Source organism: Leptopilina heterotoma, unplaced genomic scaffold, assembly GCF_015476425.1.
Source record: "Leptopilina heterotoma isolate Lh14 unplaced genomic scaffold, ASM1547642v1 Lhet_773, whole genome shotgun sequence".
In the NCBI taxonomy this organism is placed as follows: domain Eukaryota; kingdom Metazoa; phylum Arthropoda; class Insecta; order Hymenoptera; family Figitidae; genus Leptopilina; species Leptopilina heterotoma.
This window is the reverse complement of record NW_025111178.1, coordinates 147,019-170,696: the sequence shown is the minus strand read 5'-3', so window position 1 is coordinate 170,696 and position 23,678 is coordinate 147,019. Positions and strand designations below refer to the sequence as shown.

General features: G+C 26.1%; 1 protein-coding gene across 1 annotated transcript; it reads right to left on the bottom strand.

Moving 5' to 3' along the window:
- Positions 1 to 5,393: 5,393 nt before the first annotated feature.
- On the bottom strand, positions 5,394 to 11,394 carry LOC122510917 (probable serine/threonine-protein kinase clkA). Its single transcript, XM_043625878.1, has 5 exons — positions 11,367 to 11,394; positions 9,728 to 10,660; positions 9,108 to 9,425; positions 8,373 to 8,513; positions 5,394 to 5,407 (listed from the first exon to the last, which is right to left on the bottom strand). The coding sequence occupies exons 1-5, from the start codon at positions 11,392 to 11,394 to the stop codon at positions 5,394 to 5,396; spliced, it is 1,434 nt and encodes a 477-aa protein (XP_043481813.1).
- Positions 11,395 to 23,678: the final 12,284 nt, after the last annotated feature.

Sequence of the window (23,678 nt, the reverse complement as noted above, 5' to 3'; positions counted from 1 at the left end):
TTCACCCAAAACATTTTCACTTTCAATTTTCAACTAAAAAAATTTTCACTTTCAATTTCACGCAAAAAAATTTCACATTCAATTTCACGCAAAAAAATTTCACATTCAATTTCACCAAAAACATTTTCACTTTCAATTTCACACAAAACATTTTCACTTTAAATTTCACCCAAAAAATTTTTCTCTTTTAATTGCACCCAAATCATTTTCACTTTCAATTTCACGCAAAACATTTTCACTTTCAATTTCAACAAAAAAATTTTCACTTTTAATTTCACCCAAAACATTTTCACTTTCAATTTCACGCAAAAAAATTTCACTTTCAGTTTCACCCAAAACATTTTCACTTTAAATTTCACCCAAAAAATTTTTCTCTTTTAATTGCACCCAAATCATTTTCACTTTCAATTTCACGCAAAACATTTTCACTTTCAATTTCAACAAAAAAATTTTCACTTTTAATTTCACCCAAAACATTTTCACTTTCAATTTCACGCAAAAAAATTTCACTTTCAGTTTCACCCAAAACATTTTCACTTTCAATTTTCACCCAAAAAATTTTTCTCTTTTAATTGCACCCAAATCATTTTCACTTTCAATTTCACGCAAAACATTTTCACTTTCAATTTCAACAAAAAAATTTTCACTTTTAATTTCACCCAAAACATTTTCACTTTCAATTTCACGCAAAAAAATTTTACATTTAATTTCACCCGAAACATTTTCACTTTCAATTTCACCCAAAACATTTTCACTTTTAATTTAACGCAAAACATTTTCACTTTCAATTTCACCCAAAAAAATTTTCACTTTCAATTTCACGCAAAAAAATTTCACATTTAATTTCACAAAAAAAATTTTCACTTTCAATTTCACGCAAAGCATTTTCACTTTAAATTTCACCCAAAAAATTTTTCTCTTTTAATTTCACCGAAATCATTTTCACTTTCAATTTCACGCAAAACATTTTCACTTTCAATTTCACCCAAAAAAATTTTTAATTTTACGCAAAACATTTTCACTTTCAATTTCACCCAAAACATTTTCACTTTCAATTTAAAGCAAAAAATTTTAACTTTCAATTTCACCCAAAAAAATTTTTAATTTCACGCAAAACATTTTCAATTTTAATTTCACCTAAAACATTTTCACTTTCAATTTAACGCAAAACATATTCACTTTCAATTTCACCCAAAAAAATTTTTAATTTCACGGAAAACATTTTCACTTTCAATTTCACCCAAAACATTTTCACTTACAATTTTCAACTAAAAAAATTTCACATTCAATTTCACCCAAAAAAATTTTACATTTAATTTCACCCGAAACATTTTCACTTTCAATTTCACCCAAAACATTTTCACTTTTAATTTAACGCAAAACATTTTCACTTTCAATTTCACCCAAAAGAATTTTCACTTTCAATTTCACGCAAAAAAATTTCACATTTAATTTCACAAAAAAAATTTTCACTTTCAATTTCACGCAAAAAAATTTCACTTTCAATTTCACCCAAAACATTTTCACTTTTAATTTAACGCAAAACATTTTCACTTTCAATTTCACCCAAAAAAATTTTCAATTTCACGCAAAAAAATTTCACATTTAATTTCACCAAAAAAATTTTCACTTTCAATTTCACGCAAAGCATTTTCACTTTAAATTTCACCCAAAAAATTTTTCTCTTTTAATTTCACCGAAATCATTTTCACTTTCAATTTCACGCAAAACATTTTCACTTTCAATTTCACCCAAAAAAATTTTTAATTTTACGCAAAACATTTTCACTTTCAATTTCACCCAAAACATTTTCACTTTCAATTTAAAGCAAAAAATTTTAACTTTCAATTTCACCCAAAAAAATTTTTAATTTCACGCAAAACATTTTCAATTTTAATTTCACCTAAAACATTTTCACTTTCAATTTAACGCAAAACATATTCACTTTCAATTTCACCCAAAAAAATTTTTAATTTCACGCAAAACATTTTCACTTTCAATTTCACCCAAAACATTTTCACTTACAATTTTCAACTAAAAAAATTTTCACTTTCAATTTCACCCAAAAAAATTTTTAATTTTACACAAAACATTTTCACTTTCAATTTCACCCAGAACATTTTCACTTTCAATTTCACGCAAAACATTTTCACTTTGAATTTTAACAAAAACATTTTCACCCAAAAAATTTTCACTTTCAATTGCACCAAAAAAATTTTTACTTTCAACATTCACTCATAAAAATTTTCACTTTTAATTTTACCCAAATATTTTTCACTTTCAACTTTCATTTTTAATTTATATAAATTTAGAAACAACATTTAAAGAAATTTAAATAAAGAAATTTTATATAACAATAAAACTTTTTAAAATAAATGGACTTGTTGAATGGAAACGAAGACAGCGAATTCGACTTCGAAGCGGTTGACGCGACGCTAGTACAAGTTAATACGGAAGACTAAATAAGGAAATGTCGAGAAGATAAAAAGGAATTAAAATATATACAGCTAAAATCTATTACGCTTAAATATTTTTACTTGTATATTTCAGAAAAATTGTTTCAAATCGCAATAAAATTCATTTTAATTATATTTTTAAGGGAAAAATCATCCATTTTGAACATATAATTTTTATAGTCTTGCATATAAAAAACTTAAACTTAATTAAAAAATAGGTATGTTATTTCGATAATATATGGGTAAGACTCCGTCAAAAAAAGCGATTTGCAAGTGGTTTTCCGATTTCTTTGAAAGCTTGGGAAATAGATAAGTTAAATTTAACCCTAAAAGGATTTTGAAAAATTTTCAAAATGGCGGCTGCTACGCCATATTTAAAATAAGTATTGGGTTTTTTTCAAAAATTAATATCTCTGAAACTTTTTGATCGATTTTAATAAAATTAACAGGCGATATAATTAAAAATACGTAGTTTAATTTTATATTATGACAAAAAAAAATTTCTAAAAGGGCTTAGGGGGTTAAGTGTGCAAAAACTGCACCCGCATCTATTTTTCTCAAATTTGGCCCATATATTACTATCCATATGACTATAACTTTCTGCAATTTTGAACTCAAAAATAAATAAGACGATTTTAGAAAAAAAAACCAAATTTTTTTTTTCAAAAAAAATTTCCAAAATTTTTTTTTGAAATTTTCAAAAAATTATTTTAGGGTTATTTTTTAAAGTGACAACTTTCTATTTTGTTGTAAAAAGTACCTTATAATTTCCTCTTTAACATATATTTTTTCCAAATTTTTTAAAAATATAGTTTTTGAGTAAAATGTCAAAAACCGTGGTAATGCTATTTGTCACGTACGGTAATGCACATATGGGCAATTTCATGTGATACGGTATAGTCAAATAAATATGGAAAAAGTGACCCGAATATATTTTTCTCATTCATTCCTACCCACTTAAAAATAACTTTTTGAAATTTTTAACCCAAAATTTTGAGTTTCTTGAAACTTATGGAGGGGACAAAAATCGAACAACGCATTTTTCTCAAAAACTACTGTATGCTTTTTAATCAGCTTTAAATATGTTGAAAAAACAATTAAAGAGATTCCAAAAAAAATTTTCAAAAATCTTTTTTTTTTAAATTTTAAAATGAAAATTTTTTGAAATTTAAAAAAAAATTCTCTATTTCTATTAAAGTGACATTTTTATGTATTTTCTCATTTAATTCTCTTATGTGATCTACTTAATAAAATAATGGCCTAGATGATTTTAGAGTGCAACACGGTAAAAAACTCAAAAAATCCTAAAATTTATCTTAATTTTTTTGTTTGTCAAAAAATATTTTTTTATATAAATTTCAGATTTGTATTTAGCCACCTCAATAACCCACTAGTAATAAGTTGCAAAAATTTTTGACAGGTTTTTTAAAATTAACCATTTACATACAACATAAAAATGTACCGGGTATGGTTTTTGAGTTATTTACTGTGACACACCCTGAAATCATGTCGGGCAAAATTGTTTTATTAAGTAGATCACATAAGAGAATGAAATGAGAAAATACATAAAAATGTCACTTTAATAGAAATAGAGAATTTTTTTTTTAATTTCAAAAAATTTTCATTTTGAAATTTTCAAAAAAAAAATTAAATTAAAATTAAAACTTACATTATTTTACGAAACTGCAATTGAAGGGTTAATAAAAAAAGGCGCAATCTCCAAATGGTCGCCTGTCAAAAACCAGTTCCTTTCTCCCTATTTTCTCAGAGAAAAACAAAACGGGGAAAAACGATTCATCTTAAATTTAAAAAAATTAAATAAATTTATTAACCCTCCTCATTTCAAACTCGAGGATAGGAAAACAGTATCAAGAATACTTTTTCACAACGCGCATCTGGCAACCTTAGACCTGTCCGACGCATTCCTACTAATGCCAATAGCGGAAACAGATAGAAAATATCTCAGGTTTTCTTTTAATAATTCCCTTTACGAATTTCTATGCGTCCCATTCGGCTTATGCACGGCCTCATTCATTTTTACTAAAATAATGAAGCCAGTCGCAGAAAATCTCAGATCACAATCCCTACTTTCAGTAATCTATCTCGACGATTTTTTATTAATCGGCAAATCAAAAAATCAATGTCTTAAAAATATAGAAATAACTTGTCGATTATTAAATAACCTAGGATTTCTAGTAAACAACGAAAAATCGGTCACCATTCCCACTAAGACAATAAAATACTTAGGATTCATGTGGAACACGGAAAAAATGTCAGTCGAACTTACAGAAATAAAAAAGAATAATATTTCTCAACTCGCTAAATCCTTTCAAATTAAAAAACAATGCAAGATTCGTGATTTAGCCAAATTCGTAGGAACTTTAGTAGCGGCATGCCCCGCAGTAAAATACGGGCCCCTTTATACAAAAAACCTCGAAAGAGAAAAATACTTAGCACTAACAATAGAAAACGAAAACTTTGATAAACAAATGTCCCTTTCAAAATCATTACTACCAGACATCGAATGGTGGATAAATAACATCCACACTGCCAGCAACCCTATTAAATTGTCAAACTTTGACATAGAAATATTTACAGACGCTTCGTTGTCAGGATGGGGCGCCGTTTCGAACGGAAATAAAGCTCCTCGTCCAGATACACTCGAGTTTCTAACAAAAATAACGGAGTCTGCAAATTCATATGGAACAGTCAACACATATCGATCAGCCCTGGCACTCGTTCTACATCGCGATCTAGGAAATAACCCTGCAATCAAGAGGTTCTGTAAAGGAGCATCGGTCCTCAAACCCCAAAGGGCAAAATATCAGGACATCTAGGATCCAGCCCCTGTTCTGAAATACCTTATCACCTTTTACCCAAATGAGGCCTCAAGTTTGTCAAGTTTGACAAAAAAATTATGCACACTATTAATTTTAGTCACGGCGCAACGCCTACAAACATTATCAAAAATAAAAATAGCAAACATAAAAATATTAAAAAATTCGATAAAAATATATATTAAAAGTCGGGAAAGAACAACCGTTGCTCCACCTCCCTATTTTCAACGAGCAACCAGAGCTATGTGTTGCAAGTTTGCTGCAAGTGTACATAAATAAAACAAGGTCAATCAGACCAAAAGAAGAAGACAACCTATTCATAACTTATAAAAAACCACACCACGCAGCAAGCTCGCAAACCATTAGTCGATGGGTGAAAGAAACGCTAAGAAAAAGCGGTATCGATATTTCAAGTTTTGCGGGCTACAGTGCCAAACATGCCTCAGTGTCTGCGGCACACAGAAATGGGCTTAGCATCGATACCATAAGAAAAACCGCAGGATGGGGCAACAATTCTAATGTATTTGCCCAGTTTTACAATCGTCCACTTTGCGACAACAATCACGAGTTTGTTAAAACTATTTTAAGCTCTGTAGTTGAAAAATAAATAACTACTTTTTCAAATCAAAAAATGCTTTAAACATCTCCATTTGATCTAGAGGACGAGACCACGAAGCATAATTGATCGATTAAACGAGCTTACCTTAAGTGAAGTTCAATCGAAATTATGCCAGTGTGTCTTGTCCGAATAGGTCACACCCACCCTTCCCAAACCCGTAATTGATTTGAAAAATAAAGAAACAAAAAAGCGAAATGACGCTACAGCCGGAGACCCGTCCCCTGGTGGCGGAGAGGGTAAATTTTGGCGCGAACTTTAAAAAATCTGTGGATCGGATCGAGCAACTTGTGTTTCTACATTTGATCTATTCGGACGAGACTCACTCGCATAATTTCGATTGAACTTCACTTAAGGTAAGTTCGTTTAATCGATCAATTTTTGAAAAAAACGCAACACTTCATTTTCAATATGGCGTAGCAGCCGCCATTTTGAAAATTTTTCAAAATCCTTTTAGGGTTAAATATAACTTATATAAGACTTCTATTTCCCAAGCTTTTAAAGAAGTCGGAAGACCACTTGCAAATCGATTTTTTTACGGAGTCTTACCCACATATTATCGAAATAACGTACCTATTTTTTAATTAAGTTTAAGTTTTTTATATTCAAGACTATAAAAATTATGTGTTCAAAAGGGATGATTTTTCCCTTAAAAATATAATTAAAATCAATTTTATTGCGATTTGAAACAATTTTTCTAAAATATACAAGTAATAGTACATTATGCAACAAGGGAGGTACATCCGAGTTTATGTACCGAGCACAATATTGAAAAACGACTCGTAGCACGAGCGAAGCGAGTGCAAAGACGAGTTTTTTAATATTGTGCGAGGTCATAAACGGGGTTAACTCCCTTGTTCCATACTTTGCTTTATACAACAAAGGCGTATTATGGTTACTCTATGCTACCTGTACGGGTGCATGCTAAGTTCTCCCATATAACCCAGCTGGTCAATAAAGTAACCATTATTGCCCTAGGGAGATAAAGGGTACTTTATTGACCTGTGAGCGGTCAATAATATACCCTTTATCTTCCTAGGGCCATAATGGTTTCTTTATTGACTGCTGGGTTATAAGGGGGGACTTAGTACGCGCCTGTACAGGTAGATGAAGTGACCATAATACGCCTGAGTTGTATAAAAATATTTAAGCGTAATAGATTTTAGCTGTATAAATTTTAATTCATTTTTATCTTCTCGACATTCCCTTAAGACTTCGTCCGTATTATCTCGTACTAGCGTCGCGTCAACCGCTTCGAAGTCGAATTCGCTGTCTTCGTTTCCATTCAACAAGTCCATTTATTTTAAAAAGTTTTATTGTTATATAAAATTTCTTTTTTTAAATTTCTTTAAATGTTGTTTCTAAATTTATATTAATTAAAATTAAATAAAAATTGTAACTCTAATTATATCAATAATATTATGAAGAGCGACTGTAGCTACATCTCTTAAGTACAGTTCAGGAATGCCTTCTCTCAGGGAAGGCAATTATTTTAAGCGTTTTGCACAATTTTTATATTATTTATAGTTCGTGTCAATAATTCCAACAGAATTCTGCTATTCCATTGGCTGATTTTTTATACAATATAGAAGGAAGGCAAACTTTGTAACATTAGTGCCTTCCCTAAAAAAAGGCATTTTTTATCACGACTGTACATATGAGTTTTTAAGGTACTTTTCATTTAGAAATCATGATCTTAATCTGAGCAACATTTCCTAAATTACTTATGCGAAAGAGAATGTGAAAATGATTTGACCAAAAATTAAATTTTTTTGTTAAATTTGAAAATTTTTTGGCTGAAATTTAAATTAAACATTTTTTTGGTCGAAAGTTAAAAATGAAAGTTGAAAGTGAAAAATATTTGGGTAAAATTGAAAGTGAAAATTTTTATGAGTGAATGTTGAAAGTAAAATTTTTTTGGGTGCAATTGAAAGTGAAAATGTTTTTGGTTTTTTTACATTTGTTTACTGCTCGCTTACAAAATTTGCATATGTATTGATTTTTTATTATTTCGTTTGTCATTTTTTGTTAATTTTATGGCTGTTAATTCAAGTAGAAACTGTTCTGCTTTCTTTTTATCTTTAGTTAATCATAGGTTTAACATATCATCATATATTACATCAACTTCTATGATGTCTCTTCCCAAAAGTATTAAGGCAAATATGTCCATCAAAAAATTTTTTTTATCTAGAAGATGACTGAAATATTTTTTTATTGTCTTCGGAATTCTGTTAAGTATGTGCGCAATACATGATAATGGAATCGTTTAATGAGAAGGAAAATGCTTTCCATTTACAGGATATTCGAACGTAACATCCAAATAGAGTAAAAATCCCATGTTGTTCCAAACTTCGGAAATGGCATGCATTTCTGCCCAGGACCAATCTACAACTATCACTTTATAAAACGGCCAAGAATAATTGTGGGTAATCAAGAAATTTTTGTATTGTTTTAAAAATATACCTATCGTATTTGCGTCATACTTCACTGTTAACATTTCCGCAGTAGGTATTGTTGTTTCGTTTAATCTACAAACAATCGCGTAGTACATTAGTCTATCCTTATTCAGTGCTGTTGGTAATCGTCCAACTTTTCCAGTAGAGTCTAAATGCCCAATTACTTTTTTTATCTCACATTTTATTAAATCTTGTTGCTCTTCAGTATATAAAACTATTTTTAAAGGAAATTCTAAATACCTAAAGTATGGATCCACTAATTTTGATTCATTTAACCAAAATTACATAAGGTCTTCAATATCCGCACTTTTTAGTTTTTGTCGATCTTTCAAATTATTTTCTGAACTGATTTTTTGTACAGTTGGTAGTCTCATTACACGCTGAGGGTACCCATCGTGCCACAACTCTAGATCAACATTTTGGTTATTAGATAATAATTGGAAATATTTGGAATTCCTATATTTTAAAATTTCTCTTATTTTTTCTTTTTCCTTGCCTCTTATTTGTTCATATTTGCGAATGTCTGTCTCATCATGTCTATTTGGAATTTCTTTATGGCTTTTGACAGTAACTGACACTACTGCTTCTGTTCAATTAATTGCCTCAAATCGGTAATGTTGAGTGTGCGTTATTGTGCACTTTCCATAAAGAACGATAGAATTAGCTACCTTGTTGTTTTGTCTATTTGAATAGAAAAGCACCACACATAGGCATCTGAAATTTCCGGGTAACACTTTTTTACACATTGCTTTTAGATAATTTACATCAATTTCATTAGTTTCATAGTTTTTTATCATGTGAACAGGAATGTCAATTTTACAAATATCAATTGTATATTTCAGTCTTTGATTTTTTGTTTTTCTTGATTTTTCTTCTTCAGATGTCTCTAAGTCACTAGTTGCACTATCTTCGCTGCTCTTGTTTGATTTTTTATTTCCTCTCTTTTTTCTTCTTTTTGCTTTTAGAATCTCTTCATCTTTCTGTTTTTGAACAATTTCTTCATTATTTTCCTGTTGATCACTGTCAGAAGATGTAGATCTATCATCATCAGTAGTTACATCTATATCAGTTGTGAAAAAAAAAAAAAAAAAAAAAAAATTTCAAATTTTTCCCTTTCATGTTTTTCTTCACTCGATCTTCTTCCATAATTTTTTCATCACATAAAATTTTTTCAATCGAATTGGTAACTTTTTTCTGTCTTGAATTTGAATTCCATCTTCCAGTATTATTTTTTTCGGTACTTTTTTTGTTTTAATTTTTCTTCTTTTTCTTTAAATTTTCTATAGTTTTCAGCTGTGCGTAATAATTTCTGAATATCATTAAAGTTGTCATCGACTTCATCGTTTATACTATGCCACTTACTTATTTTATTATTTCTCCTCAAGTTATTTTCTTCTTCGCAAGATTCATTACCACTACTGATAGATACTACTTCACGTTTGGAATCGCTACTCTCGTCTTGAATAATATTATTAAATCTTTCTTTCTTGTCTCCATATTTATTTAACGCTTCTTGAACTTTAAAGTCTTTAATATTAATTATTTTTTCACTTTCATTGTCATTAAAATTGAACACTGATTCACTTTCAATATTTTTTACTGTCACATTTTTAATATTAACTATTTCGTAACTTTTATTGTCTTTAGAATTAAGAACCGGAATATTTTCAACATTTTGAATGTTCTCACTATAATCTTTACTGTTTTCATTATAATCTTTATTCTCGATAATTTCGTTACTTTCATTGACATTAAAGTTAAGAACATATTCATTTTTAACATTTTTGATTGTGTCATTATTACCTTCAGTATTAATAATTCCGTCACTGTTACTTTCACTGAATCTAAGCATTGATTCACTTACACTATTTTTAATTGTCACATTTTTAATCTTAACGATTTCGTCACATTCATTGTCCTTAGATTTATAGAGCGATTGATTTGCAACATTTTTATTTGTGTTATTATCATTAATATAATCAATTTTACCACTTTTATCGATATTAGTTTTCAACACCGAATTACTTTCAACATTTTTGTTGTTCTCACTATAATCTTTATTAATGTTTTCATTATAATCTTTATTCTCGATAATTTCGTTAATTTCATTGCCATTAAAGATAAGAACGGATTGATTTTTAACATTTTCGATTATGTCATTACTACTTTCAGTATTAATAATTCCGTCACTGTTGCTTACATTAAAATTAAGCATTGATTCACTTACACTATTTTTAATTGTCACATCTTTAATCTTAACGATTTCTTCACATTCATTGTCATTAGAATTGAGAACTGATTGATTTTCAACATTTTTAATGTTCTTAGCATAATCTTTACCCTCAACAATTTCATTATTTGCATTTTCATTTAAATTAAAGACTGATTGATTTTCAATATTTTTATTTGTGTTATTATAATCTTTAATATACCTAATTAATTTTATCACTTTTATCGATATTAGTTTTCAACACCGACTCATTTTCAACATTTGTTATTCTCTCATTAAAGTTTTTTTAATTATATTGGTTAAAGCTTTTTTGATCTTTGGATTTTTTGTTTTTTAAATTTTCTTTGTTCTTTTGTGGAAGAATCTTTTCAACAAAATTTAAAACTTCGAAATGACCACCGTTCCTGCTACCCGAAAATAAAATCATTGCACACTCATCAGAATTATCTAAATTATATGTTTCCATCACTTTGTAATAACTGTTTTCTTTTAAAAAAATTATTATTCTTATACCATACAATGCAGACAATATAGATATCTTAAATTCTGTGCCATATGTTTTATTTTGTCCCATAAAGTTAATATACTCGGCTTCTGAATTGAAATAAGTTACACCTGTTTCGCGCGCAAATTGAAAATGGACATTGTTGCACATTTCGCTATATTCATCCCAATTATCAGCTACAAACTGTACAACTTCGTTTCGAATCTTTTCGTGATGTTTCTGTGTGCTAGACTGTGTAAACCTAAATGAGCGAAACAAACACTCACCTTTCCCTCCAATTTGAAATTTTATCATTTTGTTAGTTTCTATTTTATCTTTGTTTTGCATCGCATGATTAAAAACATCAACAAAAAGTTTTATACCTGATTTGAAATCTAATTTACAAGAATCAATCTGCTTATTTTTATTTGCAGTTAATAAAATGTTATCATTAACAATGGCTTTTGTACTTGACATTACTTTCGCTTTCCTAACATTGACATTATCTACAATTTTAATTTTTTCATCTTGCCCGATAACATTTTTAGAGTTTTGTTTTCTACCATCTGATTTTTTTAATTTTAAAGGTTCCTTTAAGAAATCTGCGAAAGTAATGTTATGCACCTTATTTTTTGAATTGTCATCACTAACGTTTATTTCTTTTACCTTGGCTGCTTCATACATTTCTTCCCATACATATTGAAAACTCACTTCTATTTTTTTTCCTCCAGAATCATTTTTACTGCTCTTTTAAAAGTTTCATTATATTTTCAAATTGACACCATTTTATACTCCATTTTCTTGTTTACTGACACCTTCAATTCAGATCCGAGCTTTATGAAATTAAAAATTATTAGGTTGTTAGTCATATAAAAAAAATATTGTGTAATAGTTAAGCAACGATTAATATCCAACTAACATTATATGATACAAAAAATTATTTTACTTTATTAAATATTCTTTAAACAAATTAAACTTTTTAATATATTTTTGAGAAAAAAGATTTATTTTTTTGAATATCACAAATTTCATGTCGGAGTCAATTTCATGGGGTCATTCTGACCCAACGATTTTTTACGAAAAGCTTTTTATCTATTATATAATATTTTTCAGAAGGTTTTTCAAGTACAGACACTTATTTTACAGAGTTTAAACTATATTTTAAAAAAATTCTTATGTTGATCAGATGAAAAGTTTAAAATTGGTTGACTATTGAAAAATGATCGAAAAAAGAGGTGTGTTCTCCGAAGGATAAACAAATTGTTAATATGTTAATAAAATTGTTATCAACAAACTATATAAACAAATTGTTTATTTACGAGTAAGATGTTTCATAAAAATTTACTACAGTTATTGTGTAAATAAACAATATTTGTTTACAACAATTTTATTAACAAATTAAATTTATAGAATTTATAACAGAGTTCTGAATTTTTGAGTCTTTTTTGTTTTTCTCATAATTTATGATATCGTCAAGAATTATAATACAAATCCTTTAATTTTTTCTTTTTCTGCTAATAATTCTTTTTTAAATAACTTATTTCTTAAAGAACTGTCATAAAATTATTACTTAGAAATTATTTAATGAATAATTTTACTTTAAAATTGCAAAATTAATTGGATTTCAAAAGAGTTGCGCTTACAATCTTTATGAATAGATAAAATTCAAAGGTTTAAATTTGAAATTGTAGAAAATATCAATCTTTAATGAATTTAAATAGAAATTTAAGGAACAATTGATTATAGGAAATTAAAATATTTTCAAAAGTGATAAACTTTTTGGCATAAATTCAATTGTTTTAAAAATTAAAAAGAATTCTCGGTAAAATTTCAATTATTTTTATAAATAATAAAATTCTTTTCCAAAATTCAATTATTTCCAGAAAACTTAATAAAATTCTTGTCAAAATTTCAATTATTTAAAAAAATTTTCCTTAATTTATAATAATCTTGATCATATTTACTATTTTAATAAAGTTTTCCAAAAGAATTCAATTATTTAAACAAAATTTGAATAAAAGTTTCACAGGAATTCAATTGCTTACCAACTTTTTTATAAATTTCTTCAAACCAATTCAATTATTTTTAATTTTCTAATGACGTTTCTCGAAAGAATTTAAATACATTCAGAGAGTTGAAAAAAATAGTTCAGAAAAATGCAATTATTCCAAGAAACTTAAATAAAAATTTTGAAAAAATTGTATAATTTAATGTTGACAAAATTCTTTCCAAGATTTAATTAATAAAATTGCAATTTTAATAAAATTTCCATATACAATTTCATTACTTTCAATACAATTCGTCTTAAAAATTGAATTATTTTCACAAATAATACATTCATTTATAGGAATTCAATTATTTAAAGAAATTTAAATAAAATTCTTCACAAGAAATTAATTACTCTCTTAAAGAATGATATTTTTCTCCGGAATTTATTTAATTTCACAAATAAACCCGAAATTCAATCAATATTCACCCGAATTCAATCCTTTAACCCTTTGAGGACCAGTGTTGCTTTCAGGCAACATGAACATTTGTTTATTAACTCGTGCATAAGTTTCCTAATTTTCAAAACTGAATATTGAAACAATAATTTTCACATAGTCTGAAAAATTTCGTATGACAAACACTGGTCTTTAAGTAAAAAACATCAATAACTTTCCTTGAAAAGTTTGCTTAAAAATGAAAAATCGCGATTTTTTAAGAAAAAATTTGGTCCTCAAAGGGTTAAGGATTCATACCACTTTACACGCTTGAAAATGAAGCTATTTTCTAGAATTTTTTTTACGATTCCTATGGATTGTATTAATTTGCATTTTTTTAGTTCAATAAATATACTCTTTAACTTTATAAAAAACCTAATTTTATTAAAAAAATATTATTTGTTTATTTAAAATTTAACAATAATTTTAGACCTGCTAAAAATACCGATGCCAGCTGCGGGATTGATTTCTCAGGTTAAAAAAATCTAAAACACAAAATTTAAATTGATTCATCTTCAGTAGGACTGTGGCTATCGACCGAACTAGAATTTTTAATTTTTATGCAAAAATAAGAAAATGGCGGCAATTTAGAATTTTTTTTCGAAAATTAAAGTTTTTTTGCAGTTTTTCGGTTTAAAAAAAAATTAATATTTTTAAATAATTCTAGTTCCGGCGATACCCACCCATGTGACGAAGATTTTCGTACAAAAATTTTGAGATTCGGTCCAGTAGTTTCCGAGAAAACATCCCGCAGCATAAAAAAATGTGGTTTTGAGAAAAACGCGTTTAAGGTTTGTATTTTATACTTACATAGCCGTGTACGTGCTCAAATAGTATTGAAAAAAATATATTTTGAGTGCTGGCATCTTTCTAAAAATTTTACACCACATTTTTGACATATTTTACTTTCGAAATCAATAATAAAATTTTTTTGCTTTTTTGAAGATGACAAAGTGGTATGAAGCCTTAAAAAAAATTAGAGCTGTGCAACATTATAACCGAACCGAGTTTTGTACCGTTTTGGGGCGCCGATACGTAGAATGTCGAAAATTTGACAATCAAAAATTCTACTGAAATGTCGAATTTTAAAATTTCGACATTTCAGTGTTCCAAAACCGAACAAAACTGAGTTTGGTTCGAATTTTGTGATAACTAGAGTGTCGAATTTTCATGAGGCTGAAGTCCGAAACTATAGGCAAAAAATACGAATAGTTCGGTTCAAATTATTTTTCAAAGCTCTAAAAAAATGTTTAATAAAATTACTTCCAAGAATTCTACTATTTTTATAAGTAACAAAACTTACCGCAGAATTTCAATTATTTTGTACACAACTTTAAATAAAACGATAGAAAATTGCATTTCTTTTTAAAATTTGCGGAAAGAATTTAATTTCCAATTCTTTAAAATTTTAATAAATATTCTATTAAAAAATAAACATTTAGATAGCAATTCAATTTTAAAAAATGTAATAAAATTCTTCGTCAGATTTCAATTATTTTTAATCTCGATAGAAATTGAATTATTTTCAAAAACTTTTAAAAAATCTAAGAAATTTAATTATTCAAAAGATTTTAATAAAATTCTTCACAGGAATTCAATCCTTTAAAAAAATGTTTAATAAAATTACTTGCAAGAATTCTACTATTTTTATAAGTAACAAAACTTGACGCAGAATTTCAATTATTTTGTACACAATTTTAAATAAAATGATAGAAAATTGTATTTCCTTTTAAAATTTTGTTAAATTTGCGAAAAGAATTCAATTTCCTATTTTTTTAAATTTTGATAAATATTCTTCTTAAAATTAAATTTTAAGAAATATTTCGTTTTTTAAAAATTATACCTTTTTGTATTTAAATAATTGAATTCTCGAAAAATTTTGTAATAAAAATTGATTAAAAAATGAATTTTATTTAGGATTTTTAATTTGTAGTTACAATATTCTTATGATAAATTTTATAATATTAAATAATATAATAATATTCTCATAAGTTGTTTAATTTTGAAAAGGTCTGAATTTGAAAATCTTAATTCCTACAGAAAAATAGTAATGATTAAAAATTTGTTTGAAAAAGAAGGTATGTATTGATGTTTTCGAATAATTTTACAATTAAAGAAATTTGTAAATAAATGTAATAGAATATTTTTTTGAGTATCTAATAGTTTTCAGAGTGAATCAGAATATTCGTTAAGGTCAGGAAAAAAATCAAAATTTTGTCTGGAAATCAGGGAAAAACAAAATTTAATTTTTGTGGCAACCCTGTTTTAAAATAAAGACTTCCAATTATTTAAAAAAACATCGGCCATTAAACTTTCTCAAAAAAATTAATTCCACAGAATTTGTTACAAGTATGAAAAATTCTGATTTTCGAAGATTTGAATTTGAAAATTCAATTGTTTTTAAAAATTTACGCTCTAATGTTTTTAATATTTAACTATAATCTAAAATTGTACCTGAAATCAATTTTTAAATCAATTGTCATTAGAAACTTCTACTAGAATTCAATTAATTGAATACAAAAGAAAAACAATTTATTCAATAATTGCATGTTTCCTAAAATTAAATTTCCATAAAGAATTTTATCAATAAATCTTTAAATAATTGAGTTCCTTGTGACAAATCTAAAAAAATTTTTTAAGAACAATTATAATTACATTTTTACTGAAATTGGAATAGAATTGTATTAAAAAAAATTAAAATCTGCACTGTTTTTTATTATTTATGAAAATAATTGAATTCATGTAAAAATGAAAATAATTAAATAATTGCGAAGAAATTTATAGAAAATTTGTAAATAATTAAATTCCTGTGAAATTTTTATTATTTTATGAAAATAATTATAAAGGTTTGCGTATAAAATATAAATTTATTAATTTTTTTAAACAATTAAATTCATATAAAAAATTTTAATAGAATAGTAAATATTGAAAATCGTAGAATTGAGAAAAATTTTTAAGAATAATTAAAATTTTTGAAAATAATTAAATTTTTGAGAAGAATTTAATTATTTCTAAAGGTCTAAATTTTGTCTTACAATTTACAAACTTTTCGCTTTTCTCAATAAAATTACGGACTTTTTATTTTTAAAACAGACTTTTACGGAGATTTACGAGAATTATGGACCTAGTTCAAGCTCTGTAAGTTTCATGAGTAGAGTTAAATTTAAAATTATTTTTTTGTTAAAAGTTTGAAGATTGGAAAATAGACAATGATTCTTTGAATATTTAGTAATAGCCTAATTCAAAAAATTTTTAAATTCACTCTTCATTTTAATTTTCTGGAATATGAAAATAGTAAAATATGTTTATCACAGCCATCAGAAAACCGAAAATTTAAAAAAAATCCAAAAAAATTTAACAACTCGAACAATTTTCGACATAATTTTTTTTCGTTGTCATAAATTAAAGAGGAATTAAATTTAAGAGGAAATTAAAGAGATTATACCTAGCTCTACAAATTGTGATTATTACAGTTTTTTAAATAAATTTTTAATAGCCTGCTTTCAGGGTGGTCACAAGTTTCAGTTTATTAATTTCTCTGACAATTCACTGACATTAAAATTATTTTCCCTGACAAAATTCTTTTCACAGGAAAATATAAAATTTTACGAAAAATGAGGAAAATTTATCGAATTTAATAATTTCTTAAAAATTACAATTACAACACTTCCTGAATTCAATTATTTTCTGTAATTTTCAACAAAACTTCATATTTAAATCAATTATTTTAAATAATTTTCCGAAAGTTCTTCGAGAATTAAATTATTTAAATACGAAAATTCAATTTTTTATAATAGAGCACCTGGATCGTAGAAGGGCACGTAAATTTTTCTCGGCCGAAATCGAAGTCCTCTGGACACTTAAAATTCAATTTCTGAATTTTAATATTTTAAATACACATCCTTATAGAAAATTTCATTGAGCATATTTTTTTCTTATGAAAATTTTTTTCTATCTATTACCGTTTTCGAAATATTTGAGAAATAATATAACAATCTAACAATATAACAATATAACAATATATCTGAACAATGGAGAAAAAAATTTACAAAATATTAGTTAACAAATGTGTAGCATTCATATTTTTTTAAGTTACGATATCAGATTTGATCTGATCGGTGCGCAATATTATAAACTTTCATTTAAAAAAAAATTATTAAAAACAAATAATATTTGTAACCTCTAGACTGAATTGTCCATGACAATCAACTTTTTTCCACTGTGGAGTTGGCGCGCGTTTTTAATAAAAAATTCGTTATGTACATTCGAAGTTGAAAATACCAAAATTTTTTTGGGGCTTCAAGAAGAGACTACTGAGTACACTTACTATGAGTTTCATTGCAATTGGAGGGGTAGAACACGTAAATAATTCAAATTGTTTATAAAATTGTTATTAAAAATAGGGAATTTTTAAATTTACAATCTTGCAAATATTTTCTTTTAAAAGAGTGAACAATTTTGTGAAATCAGTGTAAGTTTCATTAATTTATTGTAAACGGTTTTTGAGTTATTAATTTTTTTTAAATTTTGTATTATTTTTTTAATGCAAAAACAATAACAAAAATTTAAAATTTCAAAAAACGGTTAAAAGTGTTTTTTTGTTTTGTTGTAAACTACCGATTTTCATAAAAGTTTTAACATTTCAGAAAATCAATGAAATTTTTTTAACATAGTTGATCTGGTCTGACCCGTAAATATGTACTCTTTAAATCTGAATCAGTGAAATTCCACTAAAAATCAGTGAAATTTGACTGAGAATCAGTGAATCTATTCTCGCGATTTGAATCAGTAGAATTTCACAGAAAATCAGTTAAAAATAATTTAAATTTCAGTCATTTTCCACAGATTCGCCAATTAAAAAATTACTGAGAATTTCTGTCACACATATTGAAAATTTCAGTTATTTTTTAATTGACCAATCAGTGAAAAATGACTGAAATTTCAATTATTTTTAATTGATCTTTAGTAAAATTTCACTGATTCAAATCGCGAGAATAAAGTCACTGATTCTCAGTCAAATTTCACTGATTCAGTTTTAGAGAGTCGCCAAATCGTGTCCCCCCAGCGGCTAAAGAAAGAGATCACTGATTTAGTTTTAGAGAGTTCATAATAATTGAATTTTAAAAAGGTTATATTTTAGAAATTAGCAAAGTTTTTATTGTTTTAAAAAAAATTCCTGTTATTTAATGATTTTCAATATTTACTTTTTAAAAAAATTCTAAAAGAATTTAATCACTTATTATATAATTTAGTAAATTATATGTATTATAAATATTATTATAAATTTCTTTGTAATAATTACATTATTTTCATAAATAATAAAAATCCTATGAAAATTTCAATAATTTTCAAAAAAATGTTAATCGAATTTCTCAAAAAAATGTAATTTTCCTTAAAATTCTTTCTCAAACTCGTCCAAATAATTTCATGTTTCTAAGTGCGAAGATAAATAATTAAAATTTTTATTAGTTAATTTTAAAAAAGATACACACTTCAAATTTTTTAATAAAATTGAATTTTTGCAAAGTTTTTTTTGGAAATTTTGAAAAATAAGACTTTTTAATTCTGTTATTTCAAGATAATTGAATTTTTATAAACAAATAATTGAAATTTCTTTATATTCTATTACAAATAATTTACTTCTTTTAAATAATTTTATTTAAATTTTTCGAAAATAATCAAGGGAAGTTAATCACCGTATAATTATAAGTTCATTTTTAAAAATTTATTCGCAATACATACATTCAATTATTTTCATAAATAGTTAAACTTCGACAAAACTAAATTACTTTCTGGAATTTTAATAAAATTTATTTTAAAAGTTCAATTATTTCTATAAATAACAAGAATTTATTTATATTCACCACAAGAATTCAATTACTTATACTCTCTAAATCTGAATTAGTGCGGATTCGTTTACCAATTTGAATTAGTAACCTTTTTTACTAATTTTTAGTAGTTTTTTACTAATTGCTAGTAGAAAATTACTAATTCAATTAGTAGAACATATTTTTTATTATTTCAAATTAGTAAAAAAAACTACTAAAAATTAGTAAAAACAGTTACTAATTCAATTGGTAAACGAATCCGCACTATTTCATTAGTAGAAAACTACTATAATTCAGATTTAGAGAGTAAAAACAATTTTGACAAAATTCTACACGAATATTCAATTATTTTCTAAAAAAATGAAAATTTAATAGGAATTGAATTATTAAAAATAGAGTTTATCTAGATTTTTTTAAAATCAATTATTTGAAACTTTTTTGATAAAATTCTCGCAATAATTCAATTACTTTCATAAATAATAAAACTCATTGCAGAATTAGAATTATGTTTAATACAATTTTAATCAAATTCGTCGAAAAATGCAATTATTTTAAAAAATTTGATTAAAATTTGTCGAAAGAATTCAATTATTTCAATTATTTTCATAGATAGCAAAATTTTTCAGATTTACTAAATTCTTTTAAATATTATTTTTGAAAAATATTCTTCACAAGAATTTAATTATTTTAATAAATTTCCATAGAATTCGAAAAAAACAATTCAATTATTTTCAAAAGTAATAAAATTTTGCGCAGAATGCTTTAAATATGTACAAAAACATCTCAAAAAGCCCGGAGGTTTAAGTTATTTTTCTCCTTCCTAAAAAAATTCTTTAAAAAGCGCTATTCTTAGGCCTTCTAAAGTAGGCTCCCCCCTTAATCCAAGTTATAAACAATTAAAATTTTAAAAATCGGACTTGAGGGATGTCTAAAGAATTTATTCCCCTTAAATTTAAATTAAAGAACACTCAAATCGTTCAAAAATTGTAGGCTGCAGACATTTTTGAACAGTAAATTGTAAAAAAAATCCCACTGCGTCCCGGGATGACGTTTACGCCTGTCACGCATGGCGCGTGGCGCGCTCAGAGAAAAGCCTGAATAACTTTTTACCTAATTAAAAATACTCACTTTTCTTTTTTTTAATTATACGTGAGTAAATAAGAAGTAATATTCAATAAAAAAGTTTTTTAAAATGTTGAAAGAACATGAAAATATTTTTAATTGTTTAAATAAATATTGTTTATAATTTTCATAATTTTTAAAATTTTAAATAATGACAAATATTAATAAAAAGTAGTATTATTCCTTATTGTCCATTCCAAAAATCAAATAGATTCCTTTTATAGAACGATAGATAATTAATAATTTCGAAATTCATACAAAAAAATGTTATTAACAATAACTATTGTAAAAATTAGAATTTCGCAAAACTGTTCAACTTGTATTTTTGTTTAATCGTATAGAGTAGAAAAATGTTAAAAACATAGAAAATACTCACCTATCTAAAGATGATGGCTCACTTCACAAATTTTGACACTATTACAAGCTGTAATTTTTGAAAAATTACAATGTTAAAGAGAATGCCCCATATACATATATACATATACTCAAGTATAAAATCATCTACGAATGCAACAGTAACGCTCCTGTATGTAATTTGCTTGAATCTCACTCGCACTCATGCTTACTACTAACTCATAGTTTCTCTCTCTATTTCTGCTCACTGGTCCACTCAATAGACTGCCTACTGGTTGAAAGAAACCCTTCAAACAATAGGCCAGGTATTCGAGCAGACCTTTCGTTTCTCTTTAAATTATATATATATATATATATATATATATATATATATATGTTCGTGTATATGTTCGTTCCTTATATATATATATATATACATATATCTTTCAAATATCTTTCTGTCTCCTTCTTTCTAGATACTAAATACCATTATCGGTCTCTGTTTATAACGCAGAAAATCTAACGCTGTTGCTTTCTTCCTCTTTCGAAAGTAAATAACATTAGAATGTCTCTCTTTACCTAATTTGCATATCTACTGATTTTATATAAGGATTATTCTCGGGAAAGAAATGGATGTGTATGCTTCCTCTGAATAATTTTCATTATCAATTTTACGTTTTAATTTTTGCCTCTCACGATAATTTTTTTGAATTTCAGCCCTACTTTGTTTAAGTGTTGTTGATGCAATATTTCCTTCATTTATTTTATTTATTATGCTCGGGAAAGAAATTTCTTTCTTAATGGAGTTTTTAGAAAAGTTTGATTCTCCATACAGAAGTTGAATATCATTTTCATTTAAAAGTCAATTTCAGTCATACGCAACTATGCAAGATCTACTATTAGAAAGTGGTACAGAGGGAAATTTACATAAACTATTGTTTTCGAACATTAGCATTAAATGATTTCTCATATTACAATAATAGTAATTGAAGAATTTGATTGTCTTCCCAATAGCTTTTGAAATTCATACATCTGATCATTATTTAGCATTGCTCCTTCAGTGACAACAAGACTTAAATCATGAGTAGTCAAATTAACAGTTTCTCATTTGTTAGACATTGTCCTTTTATCTTATATAAAATTTACTTATGTCAAGGAATTAAAAATTTAAAAATAGTAATATTACATTAGAATTTTAAGATCAAGTTTTATACATTTAATTATATTAATTATAAATTTTATAATTTCCTTTTATTCAATGTTATTACCAAATTTTGCCTCTTATAGAAAATAAAAACAAATTTACAATTCTCTCCTTATTCAAAAATTTAAAAATTTTGTCTTGTATCCAATATAATCAATGTCCAATTTTGTCTTTCATCCAAAACTAATTTCCAATTTTGCCTTTTATCCAATATAACCATTTTCCAGCTTTTTATCCAATATATCCAATTTCCAATTTTGCCTTTTATCCAATATAACCAATTTTAATTTTGCAATTTAACCAATATAACCAATTTCCAGCTTTTGTATCCAATATAACCAATTTCCAATTTTGCCTTTTATCCAATATAACCAATTTCCAATTTTGCAATTTAACCAATATAACCAATTTCCAGCTTTTGTATCCAATTTATAACCAATTTCCAATTTTGCCTTTTATCCAATATAACCAATTTCCATCTTTTTTATCCAATATATCCAATTTCCAATTTTGCCTTTTATCCAATATAACCAATTTCCAGCTTTTTTACCCAATATATCCAATTTCCAATTTTGCCTTTTATCCAATATAACCAATTTTCAATTTTGCAATTTATCCAATATAACAAATTTCCAATTTTGCCTTTTATCCAATATAACCAATTTTCAATTTTGCAATTATTTAAATTTTTAGTTAAAAAGTGAATTTTTCAACTTTAATTGTAATTAATTCTATAATTTTCAATAGAATATATACTTTATATACATCAATCGATTCGTCTTGATGCAAAGAATAAGATTTTTGATTTATTTTTTAATTAATAATAACATTCTATTGTACAGCAACATGATTTTTAAGAAAAAATGAATTTTTATTAGAAGTGCAAATTTTTTGTCTATAATTGGTTTTAATTCTATAAATTTAAGTAAAACATATACTTTATACTTTTGACTTTTGTTTATAACTTTTTTTGTTAAAATGAATTTGGTCAATTGAAGTATATAGTTGGACAGTCCTGTTTAATTGGAACATTTTTCTGTACAAAGTAAATTGATTGGTTTTAAAATGAAGAAGTTATAAAGATTTCAAAAAAAATCGTAGTCCACGTTGGCCCATATGTGACTGACCGCGACAAAAGGTATTAAGAAAAAAGGCTAAGATCTCTTTTGTCCCGGACAGTCACATATAGTCAACGTCGGTCCATATTTGAAATTAGAAATAAAATAACATGTTTAGAGTAACGGAAAATTTATCCTTTATTGTTTACAGCTTGTAACTTAATGAAATAATAAAATAACTTTGTTTTTTTAACCATGAGTCCCACAAAATTTCTGCTTGCTTACCTTGATGATTCCATTTTTTTATCTTTTATTAATGGTTTTTCACATGATGGACAAAACTTTTTTTGAGCTTTTTTGTACCGACGTCACAGAAAACACTACTTTTGATTCTCCGAAAATGTAATGGAACGAAAAGTTAGGTTTCACTAAGATAAGCTTCGGCAAGCATGCGCGTAGGAAGCGCTACTGAACTTGTCAAAAAAATCGCAAATGGCCTAACTAGACTAAACTCAAGAATGGATGGTCAAAAACAGGTTATGTAGAAAATATTGTAATTACATTTAAATCT

What these genes read in the sequence shown, in the direction of transcription:
- LOC122510917 (XM_043625878.1), bottom strand. Translation starts at nt 11,394, where the DNA reads ATGATAAAATTTCAAATTGGAGGGAAAG. An exon ending in GAGGAGAAATAATAAAATAA is followed by an intron (nt 9,426 to 9,727) that starts GTAAGTGGCATA and finishes CAACTGATATAG; the next exon opens with ATGTAACTACTGATGATGAT. An exon ending in AAATTATCTAAAAGCAATGT is followed by an intron (nt 8,514 to 9,107) that starts GTAAAAAAGTGT and finishes TTGGGCATTTAG; the next exon opens with ACTCTACTGGAAAAGTTGGA.